The sequence below is a fragment of the Carassius gibelio genome, chromosome A19 (genome assembly GCF_023724105.1).
Source record: "Carassius gibelio isolate Cgi1373 ecotype wild population from Czech Republic chromosome A19, carGib1.2-hapl.c, whole genome shotgun sequence".
Classification (NCBI taxonomy): Eukaryota; Metazoa; Chordata; class Actinopteri; order Cypriniformes; family Cyprinidae; genus Carassius; species Carassius gibelio.
The window spans coordinates 9,118,394-9,142,875 of NC_068389.1; the positions used below are offsets into that span (position 1 = coordinate 9,118,394).

Consider the following 24,482-nt stretch of genomic DNA (forward strand, 5'->3'; position numbering starts at 1 on the left):
ACTATCGTTGCAAGAATTGTGAAAATCCATTGATATTGACTTCAATCAATATCAATGCAATTGTTCCCATCACAACAACTCATCGACAAGGGAACAGTAAAAGATGGAGAACTTAAAGATGATGGAAAGGAATAATTGCTCCAGAACAGCTTCCAAGATCACCACAGGGATTCTGAGAATCCAGATGGAAAGGGTCACCAGTGAAAACGGTGAAGGGCCTGACAAGGAGAGTACAACTCATCAAGATGACATCTATGTCACTGAATGCAACTTTCAAGGGGAATGGTACACATAATAGGACTGAATTTCAGCTCTTAGGACTACAAACACTTAGACACCTAAATAGTGTTGAACTCTGTGTCAATAGAATAGGGAATAGAGAGTAATGACTCACTAAAACAATAAGCAATGATCCATGTAACTGAAAATAGCAACAAAAAAGGATGCTTTTATTGTCTATTTAGAATAGCAGTGAATAAGGGTGTGCTCCAAAAAGGAAATGCACCTGTTACTGCACTCGTTTTGTGTTCCACTGAAGAAAATAAGTCATATGGGTTTGGAACGACTTGATAGTGAGTAAATAATGGCAAAACTTTATTTTTCAAGTAAACTATTCTTTGCTTCTGTGTCCTTGTGATGTCATTCCATACTTGTGTTAAGCTGATGATCTTGTTTAGCCATTTTCAAGAGGAGTAAAGGAGCTACGAGCCACTAAACATTCAATTCAGGATGTTAATGGAAGCAGGTCATGCACAATTACAAAGTCAATGAATGAGTCCAAGAGCTGTTTAATGGCATTTTCTTAATGTCACCTCTGCTGGTGGGAATGGAGGCTGTACACCCCGTGAAGTTGTCCTGCTGTGCTCATTGTGAAAGAGATGTCTATCAGGAGAAAAATGTACGACGCTACACAGAAAACGACACCTGCTTGTGATCAATATATCGATCAGCGTGTCATCTGGAGTGTGAAACAGCAGTCCAGATTGATTTTAATGACACATTTTGACCGAAGGCTGTGAAACCGGGCAGAACCAAGTGGGAGGTTTATTGCACAAACACCTTACGCCACAGAAATGGAACAAAACATGTAATTTGCTTATTTCAGCTGGATAACTTAGTACAAAAAATACATGATAAAGAATCAAAGAGCTGTTCTCTAGCTTCTGCTGCAGTGAATCATGGAGAACAATTCATTAGTGCAATTATGAATAGAACAAGACTGAGATAGAAATGAGAACAAAAGATCAGGATTTATAATTAAGACGTGAGGTGCAAAGTCTGCATACATTTATACTGTGAAAATATATACTTGGATTCAAATGAACTGTGTGAATCTCAAGAAACCAAGAATGTTAACTGCACCTTCAGGACTGGTGGGCCAAATGTAATAATTATGGTAGGGATTGATTAAGATTATAACTTTGGACAAAACAATAGGCTGATAATTATTTTTGGGTCATGGCCGATAACTGATAAATGATGGATATTACTATTACTATCTATCTAAATTAGTGACAAAAATGACCCTAAAAAACTCAAATCAAGTTTTAAATGCAACAAGTGATTTTGAGAAGCTCCGTATTATAATGTACAGCATGAAAAAAATATATTCATTTTAATATTCCCTAAAGATTACATTTTAGTTATGTTTAGATCGTCTTATTGAACAGTGTAAAATAATAAGACAGGGATAAAAACAGGAAAAGTGACAATGTACTGTAGGATATATATATCAAACAACTGATGAATGAAGAAAATTATACTGTCTGATAATTCATATGATACTGATTATTTAATCTATCTAATGATCAGCAAATTTAATTTGCTGAGAAAAAATAACACATTTATGAGAAATTAACTTTTTTCTTGCATCGTAAAGTCAAACAAAAAGTTACTTTAGATATCTATATATTGTTAAAATAATATTGTATATAATATAACCCCATCACTAAGAACAGTTCATAAAACCCCTTATGGCAAAATTAAAATCAAGGACCGTGACGTCGCCCGGCATGGCGCAGCCGGGGCCCCACCCTGGAGCCAGGCCCGGGGTTGGGGCCCGTATGCGAGCGCCTGGTGGTCGGGCCTTCCCCCATGGGGTCCGGCCGGGCTTAGCCCGAAGGAGTGACGTGGGGCCGCCCTCCTGTGGGCTCACCACCTGCAGGAGGGAGCGTAAGGGGCCGGTGCATAGAGGATCGGGCGACAGTCGAAGGCGAGACCCCCGACGACCCGATCTCTGGACACGGAATCTGGCTTTAGGGACGTGGAATGTCACCTCGTTGGCGGGGAAGGAGCCTGAGCTTGTGCGGGAGGTCGAGAGGTACCGACTAGAGATAGTCGGGCTCACCTCAACGCACAGCTTGGGCTCTGGAACCACACTTCTTGAGAGAGGCTGGACTCTCTACCACTCTGGAGTTGCCCATGGTGAGAGGCGGAGGGCTGGAGTGGGTTTGCTAATAGCCCCCCAGCTCAGCCGCCATGTGTTGGAGTTTACCCCGGTGAACGAGAGGGTCGCTTCCCTGCGCCTTCGAGTCGGGGATAGGTCTCTCACTGTCGTTTGTGCCTACGGGCCGAACGGCAGTGCGGACTACCCGGCCTTCTTGGAGTCTCTGGGAGAGGTGCTGGAAAGTGCTCCGACTGGAGACTCCGTCGTTCTACTGGGGGACTTCAACGCTCACGTGGGCAGTGACAGTGACACCTGGAGGGGCGTGATTGGGAGGAACGGCCCCCCTGACCTGAATCCGAGCGGTGTTCTGTTATTGGATTTCTGTGCTAACCACGGTTTGTCCATAACGAACACCATGTTCAAGCATAAGGGTGTCCACCAGTGCACGTGGCACCAGGACACCCTTGGCCGGAGGTCGATGATCGACTTTGTGGTCGTGTCATCAGACCTTCGGCCATATGTCTTGGACACTCGGGTGAAGAGAGGGGCGGAGCTGTCAACTGATCACCACCTGGTGGTGAGTTGGATCCGATGGCGGGGGAGGAAGCTGGACAGACTCGGCAGACCCAAACGTACTGTGAGGGTCTGTTGGGAACGTTTGGCCGAGCCCCCTGTCAGAGAGATCTTCAACTCCCACCTCCGGCAGAGCTTCGACCGGATCCCGAGGGAGTCTGGAGATATTGAGTCCGAGTGGACCATGTTCTCCACCTCCATTGTCGCTGCGGCTGCTCGGAGCTGTGGCCGTAAGGTCTCCGGTGCCTGTCGAGGCGGCAATCCCCGAACCCGGTGGTGGACACCGGAAGTAAGGGATGCTGTCAAGCTGAAGAAGGAGTCCTATCGGGCCTGGATGGCTTGTGGGACTCTGGAGGCAGCTGACAGGTACCGGCAGGCCAAGCGGACTGCAGCCCGGGTAGTCGTGGAGGCAAAAACTCGGGCCTGGGAGGAGTTCGGTGAGGCCATGGAGAAGGACTATCGGTTGGCCTCGAAGAGATTCTGGCAAACTGTTCGACGCCTCAGGAGGGGGAAGCAGTGCCCTACCAACACTGTTTACAGTAGAGATGGGCACCTGTTGACCTCAACTGGGGATATCGTCGGGCGGTGGAAGGAATACTTCGAGGATCTTCTCAATCCCACCGACTTGTGTTCCGTTGAGGAAGCAGTGGCTGGGGACTCGGAGGGGCACTCGTCCATCACCCGGGCTGAAGTCATCGAGGTAGTTAAAAAGCTCCTCGGTGGCAAGGCACCGGGGGTGGACGAGATCCGCCCCGAGTACCTCAAGTCTCTGGATGTTGTGGGGCTGTCTTGGCTGGCACGCCTCTGCAACATCGCATGGCGGTTGGGGACAGTACCTCTGGACTGGCAGACTGGGGTGGTGGTCCCTCTTTTCAAGAAGGGGGACCGGAGAGTGTGTTCCAACTATAGGGGGATCACACTTCTCAGCCTCCCTGGAAAAGTCTATGCCAGGGTACTGGAGAGGAGAATTCGGCCGATAGTGGAACCTCGGATCCAGGAGGAACAGTGTGGTTTTCGTCCCGGTCGTGGAACACTGGACCAGCTCTATACCCTTTCCAGGGTGCTGGAGGGTTCATGGGAGTTTGCCCAACCAGTCCACATGTGTTTTGTGGACTTGGAGAAGGCATTCGACCGTGTTCCTCGCGACATCCTGTGGAGGGTGCTCCAGGAGTATGGGGTCGGCGGCTCCCTACTTAGGGCTGTTCGGTCCCTGTACGACCGGAGCAAGAGCTTGGTTCGCATTGCCGGCAGTAAGTCAGACCTGTTCCCGGTGCATGTTGGACTCCGGCAGGGCTGCCCTTTGTCACCGGTTCTGTTCATAATTTTTATGGACAGAATTTCTAGGCGCAGCCAAGGGCCGGAGAGTGTCCGGTTTGGGGACCATACGATTTCGTCGCTGCTTTTTGCGGATGATGTTGTCGTGTTGGCATCCTCAGACCAGGACCTTCAGTGTGCATTGGGACGGTTTGCAGCCGAGTGTGAATCGGCTGGGATGAGAATCAGCACCTCCAAGTCCGAGGCCATGGTTCTCAGTCGGAAAAGGGTGGATTGCCCACTTCAGGTTGGTGGAGAGTTCCTGCCTCAAGTGGAGGAGTTCAGGTATCTTGGAGTCTTGTTCACGAGTGAGGGAAGGATGGAACGTGAGATTGACAGACGGATCGGTGCAGCTTCTGCAGTAATGCGGTCGCTGTACCGGTCTGTCGTGGTGAAGAAGGAGCTGAGCTGTAAGGCAAAGCTCTCGATTTACCGGTCAATCTACGTTCCTACTCTCACCTATGGTCATGAGCTGTGGGTCATGACCGAAAGGACAAGATCCCGGATACAGGCGGCCGAAATGAGCTTTCTCCGTCGGGTGGCTGGGCGCTCCCTTAGAGATAGGGTGAGAAGCTCGGTCACTCGGGAGGAGCTCAGAGTAGAGCCGTTGCTCCTCCACATCGAGAGGAGCCAGCTGAGGTGGCTCGGGCATCTATTTCGGATGCCTCCTGGACGCCTTCCCAGGGAGGTGTTCCAGGCACGTCTCACCGGGAGGAGGCCCCGGGGAAGACCTAGGACACGCTGGAGGGACTATGTCTCCCGGCTGGCCTGGGAACGCCTCGGGGTCCCCCCGGAAGAGCTGGAGGAAGTGGCTAGGGAGAGGGAAGTCTGGGCGTCTCTGCTTAGACTGTTGCCCCCGCGACCTGGCCCCGGATAAGCGGAAGATGATGGATGGATGGATGGATATAACCCCATCACTGACCTAAAGTCCACAGTAATCCAACCCTTATGAAAAAGCGCATTAAAATTAGTTCACTTTTTAAAGCACCACAAAATGTTTTTATCTTTTAACTTGACATTATTACATGGAATGTGTTAATAAACCTATTATTATTACAGTGAACACTTGCACAGGACTCTTAAGTGGCCTTTTATTTCATTACTATTATTTGCAAGTACAACACTTGGAGTTTTGCTTCGAGTTTTGCATGGAAATACACATGCCAATGTAAATGTGTTTAGACTTGGTGGAATAGATCTGCTACGCTGCTGCTGCGGCAGAGAATTGCTACTGCCAATACATCCACAGACATGCTGCTGTGAGCATGTAGAAAATACTTCTGCTGAACAAATAACATACATGAAATAACCAGTGCATATAACATACATGAAATAACCCGTGCATATAACATACATGAAATAACCCATGCATATAACATACATGAAATAACCCATGCATATAACATACATGGAATAACCCCATAGCAGATCTATACAGGTGGAGCTGGGGGTAGGTGGAGGGTTTATGAAGCGCGCTGCTACAGCAAGCCGTAGCCAAGTATTTGCATGTTAAGCAGCAAGCTCATTGGCTCCTGATGCTAATAGGAATTAAAATTATATCTGTAATTATATCTAAGTTTAAGTTCGGCCTGCACCATCTAGACTTTCATGACAGAACTTGGTAAATACTTTTAAGATTCAAAGTTCACTACAAGTGCACATTCAGTAGGACTTCCTTTTTCTCAATGGATTACACAATCAAGTTTGTTAGTTGGTATTAGGGGTCATTCTTGAATTCAGTTTGTGAAAATGTTTAATTGTTCCTTCATGTACACATCCAGACTGACCTTTATGCAGAGAAAAATATGTAATCAAAATACCTTATCTAGCTAGGGCAGAATGAAGTCTGGACATAGGGAACTGTGTGTGTGTGTGTGTGTGTGTGTGTGTGTGTGTGTGTGTGTGTGTGTGTGTGTGTGTGTGCGTGCGTGCGTGCGTGTGTGTGTGTGTGTGTTTTCTACCTTTCAGTGTCATGTTCAGATTTATCTAAATATAGGACCGCTCCCTTCATTAGCATGACCCGCAGTACAAAGGCCCCACAGTAAATAGATTGACAGCTCATTTCGAAAGGAGTGCTGTCAGCTGTGTTTTAATAAAAACCAAGGGTTGCGTGAGTGGCATGAAGCTGCCTCACTGTTGTCATGGAGATGGAGAGGGTGCCAGTGATGTCTGCCTGCCAGAACTGTTCAGTGCTGCTGGAAAGTGAAGATGCCATGTTGTGCCATGACAGTGACTTACCCATATGGTCGAAATGAATTATTTGCAAATACATGTCAGATAGAAACTATGTAAGCTGCTGGAATTCTTATTTTTATTTTTTATATCGTCCAAGCCTATGATGAGGATTAATATAGAGCTTATTAAGGGGTATTCAGCCTTGATTCAATTATTCAAGGTTGGCCTTTTTAGATAATCTGTAGAATAATGTGACATAAACCTGGGATATTAACTGTAAATTTCATCTAAGAACAACATAGCGACAGAATGACTGTTAGCAAGCATGCTAAATCACAAGTTGCTCATGCTCATCTTGGAACATCCTGATCATCCTTCCATGGTTATGAAACTAGCCACACTTTTAAATTTGTGCAAAATTAAAAATCTTGGTTTTTGCCAAGAGACCCTGATGTATCTGGCTACCATTGTGAAAAAAAAGTGCCCTTTAGCATGATTTTAAAATGAGTACCCGAATAATATACTGAAAATACTTAAGTGTGAACTGAATATAATGTTTTCAGGCTCCGGCTTGTTAATTGCATTTAAATGAAAATGTATTATAATTATAGTATTGAATGTATGGAGCCCCGCACATGACATGAAGGAAAAAATAGTGGGCTAAATCGTGCGCACAATATACTAATTCGTTCCCTCAATGTACTAAATCATGCACACGATTTAGCAAATCGAGGGAATGCAATAGCAAATCGAGAGAACACAATAGTAATCGTGCGCACGTTTTAGTACATTGAGGGAACGAATTAGTAAATCGTGCGCACATTTTTTTTTTTTTTTGCATGTCATGTGCGGGGCTCCGTAGTAATGTATTGCAGTTAGTTGTTAGATTGTTTTTTGACTTATGTAGGACTTAAGTACATCTTATTATATTATACATAACTTTAAATGTAATATCAAATAACACATTATGAATTATAATGTGTCACTATCACCTGCTGGATAATCTTTTGCACACACTCTTCAGCACTCATTGTTTGCACCTGTGTCTTGTTAACCCTGACTACTCACCATATTTAAGGCCTGTGTTTTCTATCACTCTTTGCAAAGTCTTGTATCTGTTACTACTGCATTTCTGAGCATTTAATTTATCTGATCCATGGTTTTGAGTCTTGACCCCTGTCTGTTTTCTGGATTTACCTAAGTTTTGTGTTGGACTGTTTAAATGGTGTTTATGACCTCTTGACTGTTTATTGGATTTAGTGGTGGGCAGAGCGAGCGTTTTATACTGGCATTACTCTGCCATTTAACTCCATATGAGAGCTGGTTTATGTAATTTGTTAGTGTTAATATCTGTTATTTTTAGCTGTGTGTAAAATTGTTTTATTTTGACTGTGCTTGTACAGCAGTTTGGTGAACAATTGTTGTTAAAAGTGCTCTATAAATAAACTGATTTTATTTGAAACACTGAAACAGTTGAAGCAAATGTGCCCAGGCCTCAAAACAATTGGACACCTTATTATGGTCTCTTATTTTCAACTATTGCCATTTTGTAATGTGTTGTAACATCTCTGCGACAACTGAATGAACTCTTTGTGAATATATTATTTTGGTCATGAAAAAATAAACATTAATAAAAGACATCAAGTCACAACTGGCATGGGTATTTCGAATTGACTTAAACACATGACATTCATGTTACGAATCATACTTTGGAGCAGTGTTTGTAAACATCTGTGCATCGAGATCTCAACACCATGTCGAAACATCAGTTTTCACGTCTGTGTCTATGGATTACCCTTTAATAAATGCTGCATTTGGATCCTCAACCTTTAGTCTCGGAGCAGTGAGTGATAAAAAGAAGTATGTGCTTTAGTATGGTAGACAAGACAAAATGTGTATACTTAGTTAATGCATGACTAAATATTATTAAAACATAATGATTTAAAATGTACTTTAAAAAAGTTTTATTTATCGTTATAAAGTGTACTTTTTACGTGTGCATATAGTGTTAAACACTCATGAAAGTGAACTCTTTTTAAGTACACAAAAGTAGCCTTTTATTTCATTAACATTACATTATATATAAAACAATATATACTGTACTACTTTTTCACACTGTTACCACATTTGAAGATCAGGATCCTGACCTGTAGCTCAGTATAGAGTGAAATAATAAGTGAAAAATTTAGTACTTACACAGTAGGTCTATAATCAGTCTTGTCAGTCAATCACCCCTTCGATTTTCCTTCACCCCTCAATTTCTCCTCCGTCTTTCAACTCCCTCTGCTTATGCAATCACATTTATTGCATCACTGACAGATGAATAAGACCCACACCATAGTATAGGATTAAATTGCTTGGCAGGAATCCATGGTGCGTTGAAGTGGAAACGTGACCGAGCAAACTAAAGCAGTTATCCAGGATAAGGACAGATGGGTGCTGAGGAGCTAACCCTGATGCCCCAGACAGGTGAACCCTGGAGCCCCAAACCTACAACACATCCGACCCTTAAGACTCATCAGCCCTGCTGGGAGATGACAGCACGCTGAAAAGGTCATCCTTTATATAGCGCACATACACGCCGACATAAGCTACTGAGAGAGAAAGAAAGAAAGAGAGAGGTAGAATGAGAATTGACTCTTTGCAAAGCCCCACTGTCCAATCCTAGTTAAGCAACTGTCAATAGCGACATGGCACTTCAGGGATAGTTCACCCAAAAATGAAAATGATGTCATCATTTAACCAGCCACATTCCATTCTAAACACATTTGACTGGTGTTCTTATATGGAACATTAAAAAAGTTTGCTTCTGATCCCCACTGACTTCCATTATATGGACAAAAAAAGAAAGATTTCTCAGAATATCTTCCTTTATATACCACAAAAGTCATAGAGGTTTGGAAAGATAAGAGGGTGATCTTGGTTAACTATATGTTTAGAGCAGCTTTTTTCCCACCTTTTTCCAAATGTTCAAATAAATCCATTTCTAAAAACAGAAAATACTTTGCCTAGTCTCAGTTTATTCCTCAATTCTTAATTTTTTTCCATTCTAGCAGCGTTTTCTTCACACTGTTCACAGAAGTTAATTTCTGAGGAATGTTTTTCACAAACTTTTTCACGTGAAGTTCTCAGAGATTTCATTCAGTTCAATGGTGCTTTCAGTAAAGCAACAGGGGGACAAACCAAATATAAAGATATTCTCAAATTCATGTACATTTTTCAGTTTAACGTTACACTCAAATTGTTAACGTGACAATAAAATTTGAACTAAAGGTTTTTCAATAATAGTATCAGACCATATATACCAAACTGTATATTTAATTATATTAATACAATTATATTGGTTAGATTTTAGTTTTCAGTTTATTGAGGCTAAATTATAGTTAATAGTTTGATAATAATGAGAATTGGTTTCCAAACTAAAGTGTGACCATTATATTATTATAATGTCTAATAAATATGATGTATATTAATAAGCTGTTAATAATTATACAAGAACAATAGGCCCATAGTGAATGACAACTTTGCCCAAAATGCTCTATTGTTTGTCAAAGGAAGTGTTTTGATAGTTTAGAAAAAAATACATCTAATCAGTTGAGAAAAACATATTATTCATTTAAAGGAACAAACAGACATAGCTCAATTAATAAAAATATATAATTCATGTTTTGTCACAAAACTTCTGACTAATAATGACTGTGTTGTCATTGAAATATGAATTCCCTTTCATCGTCTTGTGGTTCATGGCTAATGCAGTCAAATTCACCCTCATGAATAAAAAAAGGAGCAACCTCTTAAATCCTGAAATGTGGCAAAACTGACGAGACGTCAAAAACAAAAATATATATTTAGCCCCATGTGCTCATAATAAGAGTCATTATAAACTAGCTATTGGATTTTTTTCGGACAGGTTCGTCTCCGTTCGGCAGGACAGCTCACATTAACACACACTGCAGCGCTGGCTTGCAGCACTGTGTTAACACTTGCAGGCTGCTGTTGACCCTTATAGAGAGTGAGAGTGTTACATGGCAATTCCCACTGGTCACAGAGTCTGTAATTACCCTACAGGAGCACAATTACGCCAGGGGAGAGGGAAAATAAGAGGGTATAAAAAGAAAGGCATAACAGTGGGTTGCGGACAACAGAAACTTCCTAAGACTCTAATCTAGGTTGGATAAATCTTATTTTTTTCACCAACTAAAGAAGCAGATTCGAGATGCAGGTTTATTCCTGGGAGAAGACAATGTTATGCTGTGTTACTCAGCCACACATGCAGTCATCCGTGAGTCATGCAAGGTGAAGGGAAGGTTAGCCTGTTCAGAGCTTTTCTAAGAGCAGGGAACATGCTCAGCTGAATAACACACAGCCATAATATCCTACGGCCACACATAAACATGTACAGAGACCAGATGAAGAAAATCTAATGAATGGGCGCCCCTGTATATCAAGACATATTAAAACACAAATTGGTGTTCTGAAGAAAGCACAGCAGAACTGGCACATTTTAAACTGCAAATAAAAACTGCAATTAGATTTATTTCCCCAAATTGTTGAACCCTTGCTGCTTACTGACTCTAGAACTATTTTATCATCAGCTAGGTGAAAATCATAAATCTGATCAATTATAAAAGTTATCCACAACTTTTCTACTTAGGGTTTCAAAAAAAGACAAGATCCTGAGATAATGGAAATGAGTGAAACATGGTCAGAAGTAGTTCTTTTATTTCTGTCATGACAATTCTTGGAGAGTTTAGCATGGTGATAAGCATGGCGATGTTAATGTGTTTGGTTTCGGGCAACAGATCTTCTAGGCCCCTGCCTTGCTGCACAGAACAAGAACTGAGACTTGATGCTGTCAATGCATCCACAGACAAGCTGCTGTCAGCATTTAGGAAATACTGCTGCTGCTGCTGCTGCTGCACATATACACAAAATCATTCTTTAGCAGATCTATACAGGTGGAGCTGGGGAAGGTGGAGGGTTTCTGAAGCACAACTGCTACAGTGAGCACTAGCCAAGTATTTGTATGCTGACCAACAAGCTTACATTAACAACATGTATAAGAACATGATGGATGGAAAGAGGCACTTGTCGAAATTGTAAAAGGAACCATGTTCTTTTTTTGCCCTCCTGATCATGTAAAGATTATGGTTTATGTAGGTAGAGTCTATTAGGTTAAAACTGCAGCTCTGCAGTGATACGTTATTTTGTTTGTGTGTTTTGAAGCTCTGATCTGATCTGCTCAGCTACTTTGATATTTCTCTAGTTTTACTGATTTCTGGAAATTTAAAATTTTTCTGAAAATAGGAAGAAGTATGATTTTTTTGTCTTTTTCTTTTTTCTTTTTTTTCTTTTTTTTTGCAATGGCTGGAGTGTTTCCTTTTGAATAAAAGGAAAATGTCTGTTAACTTTGTGTGAGACACTTTTATGTTATTTCCTTTAATGCAATATCAAGTAGCCTATTGTTTTATATTTGCAAATAAGGACAAGAATGTTGAGCGGAGGTGAAGGAACATGTAAAGAAATTAAGTGAGAAAAAAACGACACACCAGAAATGACAAACCATGGTGTGAAGTTGTTCAGGCTGTGACAGCGAAAGGCAAACGGGGCAACAAAACAATGAGCATATCTGACAGAGAACAGCAGGGGAGATGGAGTATTCAAAGTTACCCACCTTGCTGGTTTAGCTGCAGCGTGCTCTTGCTCCACTGTGACAGACCCACGATAGCCACCATCTTGGCTCCCAGGCTGGAGCGACGCTTCTTGTTTCCAGCCAGGCCTGTGGCATCAGGCCCTGTGCTGCTGGGGCTCTTCTCCAGGTTGTACATGGCACCACTAATGCTGGAACTGCGAAATACATTCCGGGGCGCCACCGTGCTCATCCCGCCTGGGCTGGGTACATCCACTGAGCTGCTGAGCATCATGGTCGCTGGGTGCTGGACTGGAATAAGGCTAGGAGGAAGAAGGTGTAAAGGTAGATGCAACAATTAATTTATGGAAGTCTCTTTTGCTCATAAAAGTTGCATTTATTTGATCAGAAAAACAGTAAAAAACTGTAATATTGTGAAATATTATAAAGTTTATAATAACTCTTTTCTGAAATGTATTTATATGATGCCAAGATGAATTTTCAGCATCATCACTCCGGTCTTCAGTGTCACATGATCCTTTAGAAAGCATTCCTGTAGCTCAATTGGTAGAGCATTGTGCTATCAAGCGCAAGGATGGGGGTTTGATTCCCTGGGCACACGATAGGTAAAAATATACAGCCAGAATGCACTGTAAGTTGCTTTGGATAAAAGAGTCTGCTAAATGCATAAATAAAAAAAATACTAACAGAACAAACACTGTACATTATAAAAGGACTAGGATTGGGAAACACTGCCTTACCATACTGTGATGCCGTGTCCAAGTGTGACAAGACAAAAACAACATAACCCATTATAAACGAGGCATTTGTTGCATCTAGTAGTGACAGAATTACTGATTATAATGACTTAAACTGTCTTTTTACACATTGTGTATCGCCCCACGTACACACAACACCATGTCTGCATTTGTGATTGGTGAAATGACAAACAAAGAGTTTGTAAGCACTCTACACTGCTTAAAACTCTTTAAACATGTAAACGGTACTTCATACTTACAGACTGTGAGTCAGAAGCACCAGACTGTCCTAGTTGTGTCCTCTTTTGGGAGGGCAAAACAAAGTAGCTTCGCTTTCACAACGAAACAGTGTCTCCACAACAAAGCGGCTACAGCAAGAATAAAAGTTAAGCCTTCTTTCTGTGCGTGAAAATTTGGGCGGTATTGTGCAAATCTTCCCACATTGTGATGTAGATATGTGGGGGCGTGTTATCTTTTATAAAGAATATCTCTTCGGATTTGAGACTTTAGTCTTTGACCTCTAAAGATCTTCTTTATGCACCAAGAGCTTGTAACACTCCAAAGATATAATATATCATTCTATTCTAGCCACACAATTCCCCATAATGTGATGCAAGCTCAAGTTCTGCTGCTTGGCGAATTTGAGCCATAAATGAAAAAAGTGTAGCCTAATCCATGTTCTATCTTCTCCATGAACAGCATCCGCATGTTTGTTTTCTGCACTCCCATTCTATTCCTCGCTCTCCTTTCCCCCTGTTCTCTACTCGCCGCTTTGATCTGCACTTCCTCATATCAGCTCGTGCATTTCTGGGTCTGTGGCAGTCCTCCCTCTTGTAAATGAATCAGCCTGCCTCCCTGAGTGATAATAATCATAATTTAGAGCTGGATCTGGACTAACACTCTTTTGAAATGAAAATGAAAATGAAATGAAAAGAAAGCAGGGTGAGTGTTTATCATAGTAATCAGGTTGATTTAGGTTTGTGTATGTGAGGTCTGAATGGCTGGGAGAGATGAGTGGAGAACAATGGGCTGAAATGTGGTAGCATGGCCGATCAAAGCAACCCATGGCCCTATGCTGCTTTGTCCATCGTGCCTTGAGATCTAAACTGTTGCCGCTGATAAGTACAGACAGATCACCTTTTATCAAATGTCTCACTGCACAGACTGTATTACAGCAAGCCATCACCCATGTCGACCCGCGCCTCGCAGAAAAAACAGTCTTGACTTTTGAGGTCAACTAGAACCAAGTGAAGAGAGTTCAATTTATTTACGGTGTCCTGACAGGGCTTAATAGAGCAAGAACTTGTGGGTCACTGTACTCTCTCAATCACAAATACCACTTTACACAGACACGCTGGCAATGCTGCTGGTGCCAGACCCAGTGCCCAGTTTGCCCCCGTTCCATGTGTAGCCAACAAAGAAAAGCAGAAAAATAGTCTCAGCTTTATACCTACTGGTCTCAAAATAGGAATGTCAAAGGCTGAGAGTCAGTATAATATACTACACTATCACAAATCAAAACTAGACTGACTCCATTAGAAATCTAGACTAAAAGTGCTTGAGTGAATCTATTCTATTATAAAATGACTCTATTTAAAAAATAATATGTATGAATATATTGGATAGATGTTATAATTGATAAATATTTAATGTTTTACAGCTATACAGTTGCTGGGACTTTAAAATAGGTTTTAAAAACTAGTAGTAGGACATGTAAACATTGAATATGATGCTCTATGTTTGTTAATATAAAGGACCTCTTTGCCTCAGAAGACAACTTTCACTCTCTACCATATTTTCCGGACTATAAGTCGCATTTTTTTTTCATAGTTTAGCTGGTCCTGCGACTTAAAGTCAGGTGCGACTTATTTATCAAACTTCATTTGACATGAACCAAGAGAAATGAACCAAGAGAAAACATTACCGTCTACAGCCACGAGAGGGCGCGATATACTGCTCAGTGCTCATGTAGTCTACCACTGAAAACATAGAGCACCTTCTCGCGGCTGTAGACGGTAATATTTTCTCTTGGTTCTAAATAAATGCGACTTATAGTCCAGTGCGACATATGTTTTTTTTTCCTCATCATGACGTATTTTTGGACTGATGCAACTTGTACTCAGGTGCGACTTATAGTCTGAAAAATACGGTAATTTACCGTGCTCAGAGAGTATGTGGAGTGCTCTGCAAGTTTTGTCACTCAGAGCAGCTAACCTAACACTAAAGGCTGCCAGTTACGAAGCAGACACTGGGTAGTGGACACTATTAACCTGGCTTATGCCACAGTGGGCTTACAGTGTCCTATAGGAGTAAGGGGCCATTCCACTAGGGGAATTGCCACCTCCTGGGCTTGATCCTGAGGATTTTCTATCGATTTGATATCTGTGCGGCCGCTGGCTGGTCCCCACCTTCCACCTTCACCAGATTTTATAATTTTTATAAATTACCTTATTCTCTCTAAGAGTGCAGAAGGTCATGTTATGTAGTCCCCAGCTTTGTGGCTGCTGACACATATTAGCTCATGTCTACATGAGCCCTCAGTACGGGTGCTCCGGGGCAGGGCTCGCAGAGCAGCTACGTTCGGCACTTGCTTATAACAAGGCACTTTTGGATGCATTCCCAATCAGTGTTTAATGCAAAAGGAGAGACTGTTTGAAAGGGAACTCAAGTCAATGACTGTCGCTAGCAGTCAATAGATTCTGAAGAATGGCTCTCTGAGACAAATTATACAGTGTTTAACGCAACACTCATTCCCTTATCTCAGGGAAGCAAGGTTACTTTAGTAACCTAAGCGTTACTGTTTTTAGAGGAGTGAATGTGTTCCTACACAACAGGTGGAATGTTAATATCTATACTAGACAAACAAGTTATATGTAAGTCTACACTGTAACATTTCTATTCTATATATACATTTTGTAGAGAAGCTCTAAAATATTTACAATTTATTTTTGCATGAACTTGTTTAATAAATTAGCAAGGTTGTAAATTGGTTAACATTTTTATTAAAACATATATATTTTTAATTGTAGTATAATATTAATATTAAACACCTTATATTAACAATATTAGATCTAATCAGCATGATGCTAGGGAAAGTTGACATACATGTGATTTTGTACTGTGAACCCATTCATGGGCATTACTCAACTGACTCCGATTGTGAAGTACACTTTAGATTCATGAAAGTCTTTTTACTGACTCATTGTTCAAACTTTATGTCAGCTTAAAGATACACATTCACAACATAGTTCCGTTATTGCAATCAATTAATAATGGTATTCCAAAAAAAAAAAAAAATCAATAACCTGGCTTAATATTTGTCATTGTTTTCCATATGATATCCAATTGCATGGTTGAATTGATAATCATTACATCTTATTTTACTTTTTAAGTTGCACAGAAATAATTAAATGGTATTTAAATGGACCAAATATGAGTGACTACAGTGATGTGCAATTTTGCAGCTGGACCAACACTAATATGTCAAAAACCAGCTCGGAAATTAGTGCCGAAACCAGCTCAAGGTAGACCTCAGCATAACGCTGTCTTTTAGAAGGTCCAAGAAGTATTTCAATAATGAAGCAAACACCAAGATGACCCTCCCCAGACACACTCAATCATTCTCACCACAGCAAAGGAGCCCAAATCTCAGAGAAGTGAAGAGGTCGTCATTAGTCACTGGAGAAAACGGGTTGGCCCATACATCACTGGCCTGTTAACCCACTTCTCTATACAGAAATTTCTTAATTTGGACCTGTGCTCAACACATTATCTCCTTACGCTTCTTTTTATGGGCTGGAGAGATAAGATTAATCATATGACCTCTTTGGGATGACATTGACAAAAATCACAGCCATCAGAGCTCCTCTTGGTTTAAAACCAAGAAACTTCTGTCCTCACTGGAGAAACGAAGATCGTGATTTCTTGAGAATCTTTAGTTAAAGTGTAAAGTGGTCATTGAATTCTTACCAACTGCTTTTCACTGAACCATCAGGGTGAGTGTGGAGCACATGAGTAACCAATTAATCAAATTACAGTTAATAGAGTAGAAATCATAATTGCTTTTGGCCTCGTCAGTTTCTTGGCAATGGATACATGTAATTACAGTTATTAATCAGTCCCCTGGATGAAAAGGTGCTTATTTTATTGAAAACTAATTATATGTTTTTAGGTTTGACAGCTTAAGGAGGTGTCTCCAAAAAGATTTTGCCATTAGCGCACACTATACACACACTATTCATTAAAAATAAAGGTTACTCATTGGTCTACAGTTCCTTCAACAACAATGGAACGTTTCCATTAAAAAGTTTTTATAATGGAAAAGGTTCTAAAATAATTTTAAAAAATGGTTCTTTTAAGAACTGTTCACTGAAAGGACCTAGAAAGTGTTCTTCTATGGCATCACTGCAAAAACACGAGATGGTATTAAATATACTGTAAATATCATGAGATGGTAGAAATGTATCAACCAGTATTCTGGTTTACTGTTTATACCACAAATATTTAGAATATAAAGGGACAGAAATTTGTGAGCAACCAAGAAACATGGAGGTCGTAATACAGAATGTGACTTATTGTAAAAAAAAAATATATATATATATATATATATTATTTACATTTGTGGTTGGAAAGCAATGACTCAACTTGCTGCATTCATACAGAATTCATTTGATGTGCTTCCACTGAGACTCAACTGAATATTCATGCTATACGTCCATCAAGTTATAAATAAAAATGGAAAATAATCAAAGGAGAACAAAAATGCTATAATTTACCAAGAACTGAACTCATCTGATTATCCAAAAATACCACATGTTTATTTACTATAAAAACCACAGGGTTGAATTTCCTGACAAAAATAACTGTATTGTAAAATGTTACCGTGGTATAAAATCATAGCATGGAATAAGATTTTGGTAAACCATCCACCCCAATCAATGTCAAGATTGTTCTGCTGTCTCTTTCTCTATGTCTGTGTATTTTTGGAAAATAAGTTTTATTCTGTGTTCCAAGTCCCACTCAGCCGGTGATATCAGGCCAGGTCGCTTCTACATCACACTTGAGGGCGAGAGAAGAGAGAGATAGTAGATGTGTGAACACCAAACTCAAACACGCACTCCTCTCCATGCTGTCTGTCTCTCATCATAAAAGCTATGCTGTGTCACAGCACGAGTAATGCTACAGTCACGCTCATGCTCACTTATACACACAGCTAAAAGAAGGCCTGGACTACAGCAGCCCATAACACTCTCTTCATTAACACAACATTAGTGTATTAGTGTGTGTGTGTGTGTGTGTGTGTGTGTGTGAGAGAGAGAGAGAGCGAGAGAGAGAGAGAGAGAATCAAAGGACTAGTTTGAACTGAAAATCTAGAAGACACCGGGTGCTTGCTAATTCTGTACCACCATTTGAACATTTTGAATATGCTGACATGAAATATTTCAGTCAATTAAGGCTTTAACTGAGCACTAAGTAAACTGTCACTTATTATAAAGTTTTACACAGTAAATAAATTAATAGGCCTATATTTAAAAAAATGTGATTACAAAATAAATTCTGTTTTAATTTCCATGGAGAGGGTTGTTGCATGGATGTGACATATTGTAATCACATGACCAGTCAAATACTGCTCGCTTTACCTTTGTAACCACCCAGTTCCTGAGCACTTTTGTTTGCAGAATATCTGAATCATGAATAACAGTCAATAATTCAGTTCTTCTTATTTTGAGTTTTATTCCACTCAGAAAGACTTCCAGCAGCTACATGTTTGTAATAGACAAATCCATTACTAAAGGGTTGGTTCACCCAAAATGAAAATTATGTCATCATTTACTCATCCTCAAGTTGTTCCAAACCTGGATGAGTTTCTTTCTTCTGTTGAACACACAAAAAAAGTTATTCTGGCCGTAGCTGTTGACTTTTCCCTTATCCCTAGCATTTTTCCCTACTATCGAAGTCAATGGCTACTGGCAACTATTTGTTTACCAACATTCTTCACAAAACAGCCCCAATGCTCATGTCTCTTATTGGTTTGGAACAACATGAGGGTGAGTAAATGATGACCAGATTTGGGGGGAACTATCCCTTTAAAGCAATTTAACTTCAAATCATTTGGACTGTTTGATTGGTTGATCTGTGCATATTTCTCTACTGTTTCAGATGAGATAATATTATGTACAGTGGACTCATTTTAGATTAAAAAAAAATCTTTATGGATTTGTTTCTTACAAACATACAATTTTTTTCACTTCACAAGACATTAACTGATGGACTGGATTGGTGTGGCGGCACCCATTCACTGCAGAGGATCCACTGGTGAGCAAGTGATGTAATGATACATTTATACAAATCTGTTCTGATGAAGAAGTAAACTCATCTACATTTTGGATGGCCTGAGGGTGAGACATTTTCAGAAAATGTTCACTTTTTGGGTGAACTATTCCTGTAAACACAACAGACTGTCACTGAACATCATTGTGGTTAGAAGTCTTGGATTTCAAGTTGGAACTGATCACATTTAACTTTAGTAGCATTAATTAAGTTAAGTAGAATGGTAACTGTTTCCATTGAGATTTATTTCATTTTGCACCCAGTGCAACATGAAATAAACTACCAACAAAATCTTGGTTGGCCCTTGTCGTAGTTGTGGCTGGTTAGGTAAAACACTCAGATTTCAATGAAAGAGAGAGCTTTGATCGCTTGAAGACACAGCGTTTTGGAAGAAAAGTATGAAGAGGGAGCAAAGAGAGGCCGTGTACGTACAGTATTGTTCAAAATAATAGCAGTACAATGTGACTAACCAGAATAATCAAGGTTTTTCGTATATTTTTTTATTGCTACGTGGCAAACAAGTTACCAGTAGGTTCAGTAGATTCTCAGAAAACAAATGAGACCCAGCATTCATGATATGCACGCTCTTAAGGCTGTGCAATTGGGCAATTAGTTGAATTAGTTGAAAGGGGTGTGTTCAAAAAAATAGCAGTGTGGCATTCAATCACTGAGGTCATCAATTTTGTGAAGAAACAGGTGTGAATCAGGTGGCCCCTATTTAAGGATGAAGCCAACACTTGTTGAACATGCATTTGAAAGCTGAGGAAAATGGGTCGTTCAAGACATTGTTCAGAAGAACAGCGTACTTTGATTAAAAAGTTGATTAGAGAGGGGAAAAAATGATAGGCTGTTCAGCTAAAATGATCTCCAATGCCTTAAAATGGAGAGCAAAACCAGAGAGACGTGGAAGAAAACGGAAGACAACCATCAAAATGGATAGAAGAATAACCAGAATGGCAAAGGCTCAGCCAATGATCACCTCCAGGATGATCAAAGACAGTCTGGAGTTACCTGTAAGTACTGTGACAGTTAGAAGACGTCTGTCTGAAGCTAATCTATTTTCAAGAATCCCCCGCAAAGTCCCTCTGTTAAAAAAAAGGTATGTGCAGAAGAGGTTACAATTTGCCAAAGAACACATCAACTGGCCTAAAGAGAAATGGAGGAACATTTTGTGGACTGATGAGAGTAAAATTGTTCTTTTTGGGTCCAAGGGCCACAGGCAGTTTGTGAGACGACCCCCAAACTCTGAATTCAAGCCACAGTACACAGTGAAGACAGTGAAGCATGGAGGTGCAATCATGATATGGGCATGTTTCTCCTACTATGGTGTTGGGCCTATTTATCGCATACCAGGGATCATGGATCAGTTTGCATATGTTAAAATACTTGAAGAGGTAATGTTTCCCTATGCTGAAGAGGACATGCCCTTGAAATGGTTGTTTCAACAAGACAATGACCCAAAACACACTAGTAAACGGGCAAAGTCTTGGTTCCAAACCAACAAAATTAATGTTATGGAGTGGCCAGCCCAATCTCCAGACCTTGATCCAATTGAGAACTTGTGGGGTGATATCAAAAATGCTGTTTCTGAAGCAAAACCAAGAAATGTGAATGAATTGTGGAATGTTGTTAAAGAATCATGGAGTGGAATAACAGCTGAGAGGTGCCACAAGTTGGTTGACTCCATGCCACACAGATGTCAAGCAGTTTTAAAAAACTGTGGTCATACAACTAAATATTAGTTTAGTGATTCACAGGATTGCTAAATCCCAGAAAAAAAAAATGTTTGTACAAAATAGTTTTGAGTTTGTACAGTCAAAGGTAGACACTGCTATTTTTTTGAACACACCCCTTTCAACTAATTGCCCAATTGCACAGCCTTAAGAGCGTGCATATCATGAATGCTGGGTCTTGTTTGTTTTCTGAGAATCTACTGAACCTACTGGTAACTTGTTTGCCTCGTAGCAATAAAAAATATACTAAAAACCTTGATTATTCTGGTTAGTCACATTGTACTGCTATTATTTTGAACAATACTGTATATTAAATCTATTAGTTCCAGAAATACAAAGATTAAAAACTAGAGATTCAGGACATTTATTGCAAATGAAAACCCAATCTTGTCTGTAGCAGCATGTGTGTGAATGAGCACAATGGAATGGTCCTTCCGTGTTTCTTTTCTTGTCCCTGTCATCCTACGTTCCTGCTCTCCTCCCTCACTGCTTCCTTTCTCAGCCTTCTTCCAAATCTCTTGCTTCTTATTTAGCCATGGTGCTGACACAGATATCGGACAGAATGGGTAGGAGTTGCATATAAACTGTATTTTTGCAGCTCTATGTTCTCTGTTTATTATAGTAGCTTACATAGTTTTTTTTTTTTCTTAATGAGCATGTATTCTATTTATCTTGCATTATGCATTGTTAATTTCCTTTTATTTGACAGTGAATGGGTGCCGTCAGAACACCACAATAATCCTAACCCTAATCCACACCACTTCCAGTCCACCAATTAATGTTTTGTGAAGTGAAAAGAAGACATTAATTGATGTACTGGAGTCCTGTGGATTAGGGTTAGGATTTTTGTAATGTTTTCATCAGCTGTTTGGACTCTCATTCTGACGGCACCCATTCACTGCAAAGGATCCATTGGTGAGCAAGTGATGCAATGCTAAATTTCTCCAAATCGGTTCCTATGAAGAAACAGATTCATCTCGGTTGCCTGAGGGTGAGCACAATTTCAGCACATTTTCATTTCTAGGTGAACCATAGCTTTAATTGTCCTCCTTTACTCCTTCAAGATGACACTGTTTGTGTGTAAATAATGTATTCACTTTCTTCCCCCACCCCATTCTTCATCTCATTTTCTCTTTTCTTCACAGTGGGTGATGAAGTGTATTCTCTCAGGTGAGTGTGAGTTTGTGTGGAGGGTCAGGGAACATTGATTCATGTTAGCACACAGCAGATCAACACTGATTTGCACACGTCTGTCTCTCACACTCTCACTTTCACACTCTCTTTGTATTATAGGAGACCTTGTACGTCACTGATTATCAAGTACCTCTAAATCCAGCCAGAAATGATAGAGAGCTGGAGAGGGTTGTGGACAAGAAAAAAAATGTGTAGCAGCACTCAGCACTCGACCGCAGAGTAGATCTGAATATTTAATGTCCCCTTTGGTTGTGAGCTAGCGTTAGCGTTATGATGCTGCAATTATTGGAGAAAGATGGGGGCATGTTCACCTTTCACAGTAAGGAAACAAAGGCATGATTTGTATTCAAAGAGTCTTGTGCATACATATTACAAACTAAATTTCAAAGGTCACATTAGGTTAACTGCATTAACAGTATGGACAAAAACATACCTAATTCAAGTATGAGATGTAGGCATGAATGCTTGGTCAACACATATCATGTACATGTGATGAAGTTTACTCTCTTTCAGTTGACACCACACATTCTTGTTTAGCAATATCCTGTTTCATAAAAATACGTCACATCACAGAGGTATAATGAGTTGCCAACACCATTTCAGGTTGACTTTAACGTGTTCTTGAACCACAAACTCAGCACTCATGGGGGTGTTCAAGAGTTACATTTAAAAATTATTTGCCATTTAACGAATATGTTATTATTCACGTAGCTATCACTGAATATATTTACAGTATGAGCAAGATTCTCTTTAAACTCATGACCTTTGATGACGTTCACACTAATACCTGCTATAGCACCCCTAGTGGCAGCATTGTGGAAGTTTATTAAGAAATTAATAATTTATTAAGCAAGGATGTATTCAATTGACTGTAAAGACATTTATAACAATATGGATTATTAGCATGCATATTGGTCGCATATTGGTTGTTTATTAGTACTTACAAAGCACATGTTAATGCCATCACCAAATTTTTGATCCCTTAACTGAACCCTAAACCTAAACATAGCTACTACAACAACTTCCTTACTTACCATCAATAAGAAGTTTATTAAAGAAAAACTCTTAATCTAAAGTGTAACCTATTTATTAAATTATGTCTGTAAGCATACTCATTTTTAAGTAACTACTAGTCTATATCCAAACTGTACATGTAATGTAAAATGTCTCAATAGCATTTGCAAGTGCACAAGTGCATTCACGAAGTCGAGCAGAATTTGAACTTCGCAGCTCATTGACAGGAACAGAAAGACACTTCACATGATGGCAGCTAAACGCCACAGAAGTACAGCTTCAGAAAGTACCACACAATCCAATCAGCACATCTCTGAACCGAGCTCAACAAAAATGCTAAATCACAGATTTACTGCCATCAGGAGGCTGCTTGCATCCAAGCCCAGTGCACAAATAAGTATAACCTGATATAAGAAGCACAGAATCTGAGCCCTGGAGCACCAAACGAAAACAAATGGTCCATTTTACACTCTACCTGATCCTAAAGGTTGAGAAAAAGCCAAGTGTTCCTTCAAGACAGAATGCTTGTCTCTAGCTGTTGTATGTGATGCATTATATACTTGGTTTCGTTATTTTCACCTCCTGCGCCCAACAAAACATAACAAATATGTGCAGCTACTTGAAATATGGATCAGAACAACAAAAACTAACATCAGATCTCTGACTTCACTAAAAGATCCACAACAATTCCTACATGCTGCATCCTGCTGGGCTTGTACCTGGCTTTACCACGGTATTCCAGTGGCACTTCACAGTGTTGGATATATTGAAGGAATAGGAAAAGCCTATTCTAATCTATGGCCATCCTGTTAAACCCGACTCAACATGGCCTTTGACAAACATCAGTGAGTAGGCTCCAAATAGTCTGGCAGCTGTGAACAGACCTCCAAATCGGATCTTTTACTGTCGTCCCATAGCTCTCTCAAATGGACGAGTCGACGTACTTAAATCAGTGAAGGGTTTTTTCCCACCCTTACGGCCTTCAGGCACTTTATGGATTTAACGTATCGACTCAAACGTGTCTGACAGGGATCACTGCTCCAGAGTAGATGTCTTTAAACATCTATACATAAACACTTTATGTCTGAAAATATATAAATATAAAATATATATATAAAATATATGTTCAAAATCAGTGAACAAGGAACCGTTTGTGTTAAACAGTGCATTGAAAACCTTGCATTAAGATCTTAATTCATTCAGAAGATCTACATTCAGCCACTAAAAGACAGTAATGTCCATAAACATCTATAAAGCATAAACACTGAATAATGTATTTTACTGGTGGGAATAAAGATATTACGAATGGAAGGTTAATGCAAGGTTTTCAATGCTCCATTTAACACAAATTGCTCCTTATTAACTGGTATTGGACA

At 40.2% G+C, this 24,482-nt stretch overlaps 1 protein-coding gene across 1 annotated transcript in view; it reads right to left on the reverse strand.

Moving 5' to 3' along the window:
• The window catches only part of LOC127935092 (regulating synaptic membrane exocytosis protein 3-like), a 77,747-nt gene that overhangs the window by 52,637 nt on the left and 628 nt on the right, over positions 1 to 24,482 (reverse strand). Inside the window, exon 2 of the mRNA XM_052532691.1 lies at positions 12,123 to 12,400. Within this exon, the coding sequence (XP_052388651.1) occupies positions 12,123 to 12,372 (250 nt within the window). The 5' untranslated portion in view covers positions 12,373 to 12,400. The remainder of the gene's footprint in view (positions 1 to 12,122; positions 12,401 to 24,482) is intronic.